The sequence below is a fragment of the Nicotiana tabacum genome, chromosome 7 (genome assembly GCF_000715075.1).
Source record: "Nicotiana tabacum cultivar K326 chromosome 7, ASM71507v2, whole genome shotgun sequence".
NCBI classification, from domain to species: Eukaryota; Viridiplantae; Streptophyta; class Magnoliopsida; order Solanales; family Solanaceae; genus Nicotiana; species Nicotiana tabacum.
The window spans coordinates 93,217,773-93,230,381 of NC_134086.1; the positions used below are offsets into that span (position 1 = coordinate 93,217,773).

Below are 12,609 nucleotides of genomic sequence, written 5' to 3' on the forward strand. Positions count from 1 at the left end.
TCTTTTCACAAGCCGGAAACAAAAGCGCTCCTTTCCTTTGCCAAAAATTACAGAAACAAAATAAGACGTACTATCAATTTGAAAATTTTCTTTTTAACCGTATCAATAGTTTCGCTGCATTCGAAATATCTTGTGGAACACTGGCTTGGAATATGTTCGTACGTAATTTCCTTTTTCTTTTCTATCACAACTACTATTTGTCTTCTTTAGTGAAGTAATAACAAACATCTCGTGGAATAGGTTCTCGATTCCCGAATATAGCAAGTGGTGATCAATAACACCACGGCAATCCAGTTGCTATTCACAGAATCAGTCAAAGGATAATGGGCTAGATTTTGGGCTGCATTTCGTTCAAACGGCGTAGTAAGAAGGGTGCTCTTATCACATGACAGAACGTAGAAACAGAATTTTCCTAATCAATCGAGGATATTACATAAATCATAGTCCAATAAACTAACCCGCATTCAAGATTACTAGCACTCTGAAACTGATTGATAAATGTAAAGCAAAGGCTTGAGATTAACAAATGATGCTACAATACCTCAGAACATGAGAAGTATAAATCAATAAGAACAAGTACCCTCCTGTTACAACGTTGGCAGAGGAACACAGAACTATTTACTCTTAGATAACTCAAAGTGACAAATTGGGATTTGGTCTACATTCCAGCGAGAAGTACAAACTTATGAGAAAGTATAATGTAGCTGCTTTTATAGTACCATCTAATTCAACCATACACAAATTTTCGCGCAAGGTTAGAAAATGATCTGCAGAAAAGTATGTCACAGCCAGAGTAGTATTGTACTAGCAAAGCTACATCCTGTTCAACCATCACTTAAGCACGTCCAACCAAAATTTCCTATTAAAGAACCACAATGAATCAACTGATAGTATGCACTTAGAAGAGTTGTTCCCCAAAAGGAGAACTGCTAAATTGCATAGGTCTAGAGACTAATACAAATAAGTGACACATGCTAGGTCTTACTCAACTAGGACGACAACCTCCTGTATCCAACTTTAACAAATAACAAAACTCAAAGTACTCAAATGTTTCGAAAGTCGAAAGAAATTTACAGACACATTTGTTATGGAAAACAAAATGTAAGAACTTGAGTTGAAAGCTATAGAATTGCAAACCATTAAATTAACAAGCACATCCTCCTGACTGTGGTTGTGATTGGGATGCATTTGGGTTGCTTGACTTGAGGTTGACATCAACCATGTCTTCTTGCTTAGCTGAAGACAGTGTTTCCATTCCTGGCAATGCTGCTGCGATTTTTCTAAAAAGAGGCTGCAAGGTTGATTATGCACTATCAGCAACAAAATAGCAAGTGGGTGCAATAATAAACAGTTCACAACAATAACTTGAAAACATCAAAGCCTGATTTTCTTAGCATGACAGCACAAATGATGCAGATTGTAGTCTCCCAATGAAAGATAAGCTTTCTCACATTTTATTGAAGCCAAGTGTAAAGCTAACATTACTTACTTTAATATTGAAGCCGGCCTTTGCACTGGTTTCAATGAACATCACATTTAGTTCGCGAGCTTTTGCTTCTCCTTCCTCGATTGAAACTTGCCTGCAATTTGTCACAGGACCAACGAGCGCGTGAGAATTCTGCCATTACTATAGCAATAATAAACTACTCATAACAGCACAAAACTCCAGTAGCAGACAACACAACACAAAGCTCACAAATATTTAACCATTTCCTTAGGCACACACTACACTTTGCAAGGAGCAAAAGATGGGCATACCCTAAAACATTCCCTTAGCTCTGGTGTAAATCTGGAGGGAGCTTAAACATAATGGACCATGATTCTCACTACAACTATCTCCTTTTTCTTCACATAAAGTGGAATTTGTAGCATATACAAAAAAATGACAATTACTTTATCACTCCATGAGGTAGACACAGAGAACAAGATAGGTAAGAACGTTAAGGATCTTTAGTAGAGACCTTGACATCACGTAGCCAAAAATGCAGTAAGAAAAGGTCAGTAAATTGAATGAGATGTGTGATAAGAGTACATAAAGGAAGGTAAAGATTACACATCACTGGTCTCAAACAAAGCCTCTCTTACCCCCCCCCCCCCATACCCTCCAGAAAGAAAAAGGAAAAACAAGAATGAAATAGTTATGGCTACCTTTTGTCAACTAGATCAGTTTTGTTACCAACAAGGACAATAATAACATCGCTGCCCCTCTCAGTTCGAACCTCCTCAATCCACTTTGAAGTATTTAAGAAGGACTGCCTGCCTGGAATCATTAAAAGTACAAAGTCACTTTAGCAAGGGATATATCATCTATGTAATTCTTTTCCAAGTAAGCATCTATAAGTAAGGATTACACATAAATTGAGTATGATCAAGAAAAAACTGCATAATATCGAAAAGTAACATACTTGCAACATCAAACACAATGACAGCAACAGAGGAGTCCCTAATATAGCTTGGTATGAGACTCCTAAATCTCTCTTGACCTGCAGTATCCCTGAAAAGGTATCACAAAAAGCAAATCTAAGAGCACTTTAAAATGTAAATTGACTGCTACACCCAGCATCAAGTGAACCAAACAAGAAGCCTAGCAAAAGTGAAATTTTTTCCCAATCAATGAAAACAGGTCAAAGGAAATTTATTACCAAGAACTAGCTAGAGAAGAATGCTTTGTCAGGCCAGGTTATTTTCAAAAATATGTCTAGGAATTTGACGATTACTGATAACCCAATAGGAGGGATAGAATTAAACATTAGGATCTCTCTTTCTCCGCCAGAAAACTGAAGCAAGATCAGCATATCTGAAGGCATCACTAAATAAATCTGTTTTAGCAAGAAAATATAAACTAACCAATTGCCATCTCCTGATATATGTTAACAACCCATAAAACCAAGGGGCTACATCACTTTTTATTGAATAGGGAACTCAAGACATCACATTGTACTGATAATTGTCTTACGTTGAATAGATTTATGCTATTTCTCCTTTACAAAATGGCACAAGGTGACGTATTAAGAATGTTATAAATAGCGTTTATGCTAATTAGAGCTTGAAGAGCAGGTATTGTCTCATCAAGAAGCATATCTTACCATAGCTGCAATCGTACTGTACGATCTTCAAGGTACATAGTCTTAGACAGGAAGTCAATACCAATTGTAGCCTGAACAAGAAATTAAGTAAAATGAGGATGAGAAGAAAGATTATTCTTCAAATTGAAATACTTCACTAGAAGAAGCGTAGCAGGGACTAGAAAATCAAGGTTACGAGCAGTTTCACAATCAAAAAGAGAACACAAAAGCTATTCCATCAAAGCATGGAAATTGAGGTTGTTCTAATCATAGTCTAAAAGTCGGCAAATCACGAAAAAGGTAAAGCAAGTCATTAACTGCCAAGGTTTAAGACTGTGATACATTATCTTGTCAACGATGTGCAAGGAAGAAAAAGCTGCTTTTCAGATTATTTAGAGACCGAGAAATATGGCATGACAAGCAATAAACTAGGAACAATTTCTCTATCCCACTGCTGAATGCTGAAGTGTATATTTCCAATACTTGTATAACAGAGGAGTTGATTACTTCACATTCAACGCTGCAAAACCTATCAGTCATTAAGGAAACCAACTTAAAGAGAGCAACGTACTCCACTCAAAATTTGAAAACAGACAAATAACCTATACTTTTGTACTACACTCTAACAAATAATATGACCAACAATGCATGGTGTGAAATATATATTACCGAATGCATGGCAGTGCACATGCCTCTCAGTATAAGCATATGATGCATACAAGTAGCAATAAATGTGTGTTATAGATAAAGATATTGAACAATCACTTGCTCACGAAATGCACACTCAGATATGTTCCAGATATAAAAGCATTATTTTCAGATGCAAGGGTATCCGACATTCAGATCTGTTTCAGATAAACCATACTATACAGCACCATTCTAAACGAGATTAGAAAAATTCAACCTCTATATAGAATCCTAGTAAGAATAACATGTCTTCACCTACTCTCTGATTCTACTATGCATAAATTTATCAAGTGATGCTCGAAAGACTAACCTTCCAATGTTAATGTCAAAGCTAAGCGTATACTGAATCAGGAACAAAGCGAACCGCAAAAGTTGATAGTAGCACAAATAAAAACTCTAACAAAAAGAAGATCATCAAGTCCTTATAGAGCAAACTAAATATCGCTAACAACAAGCAGAAGACAAATGTAATTAAGAAGCAGATCCCCAGAAAAAAGAGGTTAACGAATCACATGAATAATGAAGCAGAAAAAGTGTATACCTGATAAGTGTTATCGAATTTATCATACATGAATCGCGTGATAATACTGGTTTTGCCGACAGATTGATCTCCTAAGAAGACGAGCTTGTACTTCGCAAGAGCCGAAACTGGAGCCATATCTAATCGGATCTTTCGAAATCGCCAATTGAATCGCAGTTCAGAGATAGCGGATCCGATCAGGATTTTCCGACGGAGTATCAGAGATCTCGCCGGAAAATGATCACGGAGAAAGCGAATGGGAGTATGGATTCGTGGGTTTAGCGAGAGAAATTAAGAGTGTGTGTGTGTGTGTTTTATATGGGGAGGTAGCAGAGCGCGTGATAAGTGTTTTGAAGAGGGTTGGGCTTCGGCGAAACACGCAGTCTGTGTTCCGTAACATGGTTGCATTACTTGAATTTGGCACATGACATTTGCGGTGCGATTTGCTGGCTTTCGTAAAATAAATTTTTTATAGATTCCTTGTATTCATGTTCTTCTTTTTTCTATTTTGTACTATTTCTTTTTTGAAATCGCCTCTGATTTTCAAGTTGTAAAAGAGTTTAACTAATATTTACTTTAAATTTTACACCATTAGATTACTTTTACTTGTAGTAGTAATCTATCTTATTTTTAATATTAGAATCTTGTTATAAATAGAATTGTATTTAAGGTGAATGTCTATAATTTAGAGAGATTTTAGGGATTTTACTTAATGGTTAAGTCACTTTTTCCCTATAAATAGAGGGGTTCTATTCAATTATAATTCATCCCAAATCAATAAGAATTCTCTCTCTACTTTTTTCTGTAATAAACTTTTTCTTCTTTTATTGTTTTATAACACGTTATCAGCACGAGACTCTAACAAATTAAGTAAAGCCTTGGGATTGAGCATAATGATTGTCAATTGTTCCAAGAACTTCATTCATGATTAAATTTCGGATTTAAGGTAAGTATTTTACTTTATTTTTCTCTTTTAAATTCTTAACATTCTATAATTTGATTTTAAATACAAGCAAAGACGATAATTTTTTATTGTAACACTAATGGAAATTGAAAGAAATTATAACCACCCAAAGTAGTAAAATTTCTATGCCTTGCCATGATCAAATTCATGTATGATTGTGGGCAAGAATTGAAAACTCATTCCATTGAATTTGTTTCATTCTCATTCCCTTAAGAGAATGTGATAGCAGTATGTGATAAGTCTAAAAGAAGACAAAATTATTACTATGAATGTATCAATGGATGTGGACGTAGCAATAGACGAAATTGTAATCATCATCATTGTGGTAATGAGAATAATAAGAATTCTCAAAATAATCATTCACTTTGTGAAAGTAATATTTGTCATCGATTTGACATGAGATTTTGTAAAGCACATATTAGATGATTATGTCCATTCATGATGTGAATGTGACAACATGTGATTTATGAATACATATTCATTCTTTGACGAATATGAACGTACTAGTGGTAGTGAATATACCACACTCACCTCTAGAATGAGGTTTGAGGGGAAATAAGAAAATAATATCATTATTATTGCATGAATGGTCATTGGTCACATACCTATTGTACACCAAAATATTTTGGCGATGTAATTATTAAGGGCAACAGTAATGCAAGGAACAGATCTTGTATAGAATTCTGACCATGACCGTAATGGTATAACTTTTAAAAAAGATATTCACCATAAAAATATTGATGAATATGTGGTAGTACCAAATTAATTGAAAGCTCTGAAAGAGCCAATTATTACTATTTTGGATGAATAAAATTGATTATCAATAAGGCATTGCGTTGTAGTAAGTCTCAAAGTAACTTAATTGAGTTTCTAAAGTATTCACGAAAGCAATTCGTTATATTAATAAAGAAAATTTTTAATATCTTCTATTACTACAAATTGTAGCAAGATAATATGTATGTGAAAAATTACCCGCTTGATTTTTCAGTTTGTACTACACAAATAAAAGAATACCACAATAAAGTGGATATTTATTGATATAAAAACTCATATCATAATAAACTTGGAGTTTATTGATAATTGCACACATCATGGTGTAAATCTGAACTTTATCAATATTGATAATTTATTCAGTTGGCATAATTGGTTTAGCCATGATAATTTAAGTATGATGTGAAAAAATAAAAGAGAATTCACATGGGTAAATATTAAAGAACTAGAAAATTCTGTTCGAATTCTCTTATGTTGTTCTTATTAATTAATAAACCAATTAAAATTGTGATTGAATCTCATGAATGCTGGAAATATAATATGTGAATATGGGCTCATTCACATGTCATGTATACCACATAAGATGCATCTATGAGATGGTTACATGTGCGATTCTTATTAATCCGCAACATGGTGTTTACGAGGTAACTTGCTCAATAATTTGATTTAGAGCATAATTTCCATATTTTTTATTCAAGATAGTTCATCTTGATAAGTTGGTTTATAACAGCTGGTTTAATAAAATAATTATTGAGTGTCTCCACTTAATAGCTAAACAATTGTTTATGAGAACAAAGTTATCTATATCAATTTGATATATGTCATATACCAAAGTATATTATTTCTCTCCTCACAAGTGGTTTAGGGTCAGGAACCAAATAATTTCATCTTATTATTATTGACGTGTAGGGTATATTTTGATTAATACCATAACGCACAAAGATGGTTCTCAAAGTCGAGGAAACAATTTAGTTTTTCTAACATGAGGGGGAAATATGATAAACAATTAAGAAAAAGTTATGTGGAATGAATTATCATTTGTACATTTAGATCCTCGAATAAGATAATATGAACTTGAAGTTCATAAAAAGATAATTTATTTGCAATATATTGCAAAGCATGCCAGACATAGTTGCTGACCGAAAGAAAGTAACAATATTCTCATTGCAAATGTTCATATTAAGTCTTAGAAGGACAAAGTCTATGGTACGCTTAAAGCGTATAGACATATCGATTTCAAATAAACTTCTTGATAAAGAAGACGAGCAAATGATCATAATAAAGGAGGCAAGTGATTTAGAAGATCACATGACATAAAACTTCATAAAATCTCACGAGAGATTCAGGTACCTGAAAATATGAATGAAGAGATCTCTATGTTATGCCTTTATAAAAAAGGAGGTTGGAACCGATATATATATATATATATATATATATATATATAAATATAGAGACAAAAATATTGGCCAAATGGAAGAGACACAATTCAAGTAGAATTGATTCCATATGAAAGATATATAGTTTTGGACCTGCAGTTCAAACACTTGAAAGTATAAAGTTAATGGTATGTGCAATCACTTAATTCATCTTATATGTCTAACATAACATAAAAACTTGATATGCATCGAAAGTCGATTTGTATGGCTTATATGACAATCTCTGAAGGATTTAAATCGCTTAAAGCATATACAATTCTTGGTCCTAAAGTACCACATCCTAAGTACAATTTGTGTACATATGTATTTTGCTATAACTATAAGCATGATAATGTGATAGCGAGAATACCTCTATGGAGATATTGAAGAGCCATTCCACGACATTATATGAAGATATTATATATCTATCAAGAATGAGATTTCAAGGTGTAAAATATTCATTCATGTCAATATGGTTGATTTGTTTATCAAATCCCTACCAACGATCTCTTGAAGATGGTGCACAAAATTGGGATGTGATAACTCAAGGATGTGAATTGATGCTCTCATCAGGGGAAGTTAATACGCATTGTACTCTTTTTCCCTTACAAGTTTTGTCCCAAAGGGTTATCCTTGCAAGGTTTTTAGTGAAGCAACTAAAAGGCGTATTGTTAGATATATGTACTCTTTTTTTTCTCTAGAATTTTTTCCCACTGAGTTTTATTTTAGTTAAAGTTTTAACGAAGCACATTATCTATTGAATAAACATTCAAAGGGAAGTGTTATAAATATAATTGTATTTAAGGTGAATGTCTATATTTTAGAGAGATTTTAGGAATTTTACTTGGTGGCTAAGTCACTTTTTCTCTATAAATAGAAGGGTTCTATTCCATTGTAATTCATCCCAAACCAATAAGAATTCTCTCTCTCTACTTTTCTGTGTAATACTCTTCTTCTTCTTTTATTGTTTTATAACAAATCTCACTTTTTATGAAGGTTACTTGTAAATATACATATTAGTGAGGAGAGACGAAACTACATTTCTAGCTACGGGATGGCAGAAACTATGTATTTGTATTAAAAAATCTACTGAATATATACAAATAGTTTATTTTCAACTTAATAAATTATAATTTTTAAAATTCAGAACGCATAAACTCAAAATTTTAGATCCATTTCTGATACTGCAATAAACTTTTCGTAGCGAAATACCACGACATTCACAATATGAATTTGTTAGCATTGAAAAACAAACAAACAAACACGAGCTAACAAGGGTTGTGGTGGAGTGGTAAGTACTCCTTCATCCTTAATTAGATGTCTCGGGTTCGAGTCCCTGGTATAGAGTAGCCTTTGTTAAGGAGCGCTTTATTCCCCAATATGGAATTTCTTGGCGAGAATCTGGATTTAATCGGCCCCAATGTGGATACTGGACACCGGATGGAATAAAAACACAAGCTAACACTAAAAAAGAATTGGTATACTCTGAGGGTGTGTTTGGTACGAAGGAAAATGTTTTTCATGGAAAGCGTTTTCTTAGAAAATGTTTTCTTGGAAAATGAGTGATTTTATCACTTATTTTTTCTTGTTTGGTTGGTGAGTGAAAATTTTTTTCCGAAAAATAGTTTCTAGTGTTTGGTTAGAGAGTATAAAAATTTTTAGAAAAATAATTTTTTGTGCTACTCTCCCAAACCCACCTTCTCCAAAATCCCCATGTTTTTGTTAAAAAAATATCTTTTCTGCAACATGAAAAAAATTACTCGTTTTGTTAAATGAAAGAAAATACTCAGTTTGTTGAAATGAAAGAAAATACTTTTTCTACGTCATGAATAGAAAATACTTTTTTTTAAATGAAAGAAAATACTTCTTTTACATCTTGAAAAGAAAGTACTCATTTTGTTAGGGGAAAAAATACTTTTTCACGAAGAAAATACTTCTCATAGGGTTGGAAAAGAGTTTTGGAAAATGTTTTACCTTCTTTTGATAGGAAAAATATTTTCCTCCAATTAGAGAAAAATGAGCTCATGAGAAAAATATTTTTCAAAACAATTAGTGGCGTTTGGACATAAGAATTGTAAAATTCCAATATTAGGGGAAAAAAATTTCAAGTGAAAATGGTATTTGAAATTTAGAGTTGTATTTGGACATGAATATAATTTTAGGTTGTTGTTGAAGTTTGTGAGTGATTTTGAAGTTATTGAGGGAAAGATGATAGAGATTGAGAGGAAGATGATAGAGATAATAGAGAAGAAAGAATGATATTCTGATTCATTGTGTATTGTAAGAGAGCTAGATTACATATATTGGAGTTTAGTCTAACTAACTTCCTAACTAACTCATAACCACCTACTTAACTACTTAAGCTAATAATGAAAATAATATTCTTCTGCTTTTTACATTATTTAACACTCCACCTCAAGTTCGGTGGTGTAAAAATGTCAAACACACCTAACTTGGAACTTAAATAAAGATGTTGAACTTTGCTTAACCCTTTTGTTAGCAAGTCTGCTGGTGATCATTTGTGGAGACATATTTTGTGCTGACCAGTCCTTGTTGAATTTTTTCTCTCACAAAATGGCAATCTATTTCTATATGTTTGGTCCTTTCGTGATAAACAGGATTAGCTGCTATTTGAATAGCTGCTTTGCTATTAGTGAATATGTCAACTGGTAGATTGATTTCAGCATCAATTTCTTTCAGCATTCCTAGTAGCCATGTTAATCATGCCACAGTTGCAGCTAAACTTCTATATTCTGCCTCGGCAGAACTTCTGGAAACAGTAGTTTGTTTTTTGGATTTCCAGGAAACTAAGGAGTTGCCAATCTTGATTAAAAAACCAGTAACTGATCTCCTTGTAGCTGGACAAGCTGCCCAGTCTGCATCACAGTATGTAGTGACAGTGTTACTGTGATGACTGTATGGTAGGATACCTTGACCTGGACTGTTTTTAACATACTTCACAATTCTTAATGCTGCTTCCATGTGAGACTTTTTTGGTTGTTGAACAAATTGGCTTAGAGTTTGGACTCCAAATGATATATCTGGTCTTGTTATTGTCAAATATAGGAGTTTTCCTATTAGCCTCTAATAGGCAGCCTGATCAACAGTAGGATCTGCTTCTGATTTTTCATTCTTCCAAATGTGCTCATCATATTGTTTAGATGTAAGCTTCGCATTTGTATCAATTGGTGTAGCTACTGGTTTAGATGTTGTTAATCCTACTTCTGCAATGAGTTCCAATGCATATTTCCTCTGATGCATATCAATTCCTTCATTGGATCTAGCAAATTCCAAGCCCAGAAAATATCTTAACTCCCCCAAATCTTTCACTTTAAAAATGTTTTTCAGAGATTGCTTGGTATCTTGAATAAGTTTCAAATTGTCACCAGTAAGTAACATGTCATCTACATATATTAGAACTAGTACCATACCTTCAGTTGTCCTTTTGATATATAAGGAATGATCATATTGACTTTGCTTGAATTGTAATGTTATAAGAGCTTCAGATAGTTTCACATTCCATTGTCTTGGATCTTGCTTTAATCCATATAAGGATTTGGTAAGTCTACATATACCATATTCTCCCCGACTTCCAAATCCTTGAGGTAGATCCATATAGATTTCATCAGGTAAATCACCTTGAAGAAAGTCATTGTACACATCCATTTGATGTATATGCCATTGTCTAGCAGCTGCTAGTGCTAGTATTGTTCTAACAGTGTGAAAAAGTTTCTTGATAATCAATACCTTCTTGGTGGCTATAACCTTTAGCTACAAGTCTAGCTTTAAATCTTTCTATCTCCCCTGAAGCTTGATATTTTATCTTGTATATCCATTTACAGCCTATAGGTTTCTTTCCTTCAGGTAATTTGATTAATGTCCAGGTATTATTTCTTTCTAATGCCTTTATTTCTTCTTGCATTGCTGCTATCAATCTTGGATCTTTACTGGCTTCAGCATATATAGCAGGTTCAGTAGTAGAAGAGAAAGCTGCAGTAAAGGCCTGATATTTTAAAGATACGTGATCATATGCTATATATTTGTTCAATGGATAGAGTACTTCTTGATGAATGTTTAATGACACAAAATCCTTCATCCATGTTGGTGGTTGTTTGCCTCTATTTGACTTTCTTAGTAGTTGTTGTGTATTGGATTGACCTCTAATCAGTGTTCTAGTTGATACATTTTGAGTATTCTGTTGTGTTTGAACTTCTTCTTCACTAGGTGTCTGATGATCAATAAACATATTGTCTTGCTGACCATCATGATATTTTTCTGTGTCATTAATTGGCAATGTTGTTGGTGCTTGAGTGTTATCTATATTAATGTGATTGCTAGTCTGTTGACCTGCACTATTTTCAAACATACTATTAGTATCATCTGTATAAGAGCATGTGTATGGTGTAGTATCCACAAATAGAGGCGTCAAAGATGGAGATTGTCCTTTGAATGGGAAGATGTCTTCTCTGAATAGAACATCTCTATTGACAAAAAAAGACCTGTTGTCTAGATCATATAATATGTAACCTTTGTGAACTTCTGAATAACCCATATGAACAGACTTCTTTGACCTAGTCATCAACTTATCATGTTCTTGTACAATTTTTGCAAAGCAAAGGCAACCTAACATTCTTAAGTGTTTTAGTGAAGGTTTTCTGTTGTATAGCCTTTCATAGGGAGACATGTTTTCAATAACTGAACTAGGTAGTCTGTTAATCAAATATACTGCATCAAGAATGTAATGACCCCAAAATCTGATAGGTATATGTGCTTGCAGTCTTATGGCTCTTGTTACTTCTAAAATGTGTCTGTGTTTTCTCTCAGCTACCCCCATTTTGTTGAGGGGTGTAAGCACAGGTTCTTTGATGTATCATTCCCAGATTTTTAAATAGGTCTATACAAATAGAATTCACAAACTCTATGCCATTATCTGTTCTGATAACTTTGATAGTCTTATTGAATTGTGTCTTGATGTATTTGAAGAAATGTTGTAGATATAAGAAGACATCTGATTTTTGCTTAAGCAGAAAAACCCAAATCATTCTACTGTAATCATCCACTATAGTAAGAAAATACTTGTTACCATCAAAAGTAGCTACTCTGTATGGACCCCATAGATCTACATTAATCAAATCAAAACAAGAATTACTTCTTATGCTACTAGTTGGAAATTGCAGTCTAGTTTGC

The 12,609-nt window shown here is 33.4% G+C and overlaps 1 protein-coding gene across 1 annotated transcript; it reads right to left on the minus strand.

Annotated features, from left to right (window-relative positions):
- Positions 1 to 501: 501 nt before the first annotated feature.
- On the minus strand, positions 502 to 4,709 carry LOC107815510 (ras-related protein RABH1b). Its single transcript, XM_016641098.2, has 7 exons — positions 4,294 to 4,709; positions 3,087 to 3,157; positions 2,406 to 2,494; positions 2,149 to 2,260; positions 1,490 to 1,580; positions 1,138 to 1,291; positions 502 to 859 (listed from the first exon to the last, which is right to left on the minus strand). The coding sequence occupies exons 1-6, from the start codon at positions 4,408 to 4,410 to the stop codon at positions 1,145 to 1,147; spliced, it is 627 nt and encodes a 208-aa protein (XP_016496584.1). The 5' UTR covers positions 4,411 to 4,709; the 3' UTR covers positions 502 to 859; positions 1,138 to 1,144.
- Positions 4,710 to 12,609: the final 7,900 nt, after the last annotated feature.

Coding starts and splice junctions, on each gene's coding strand:
- LOC107815510 (XM_016641098.2), bottom strand. CDS start 4,410: ATGGCTCCAGTTTCGGCTCTTGCGAAGTACAAGCTCGTCTTCTTAGGA. Junction 2,495..3,086: donor ACAGTACGATTGCAGCTATG/GTAAGATATGCT, acceptor ATACCTTTTCAG/GGATACTGCAGGTCAAGAGA. Junction 2,261..2,405: donor CATTGTGTTTGATGTTGCAA/GTATGTTACTTT, acceptor TAATGATTCCAG/GCAGGCAGTCCTTCTTAAAT.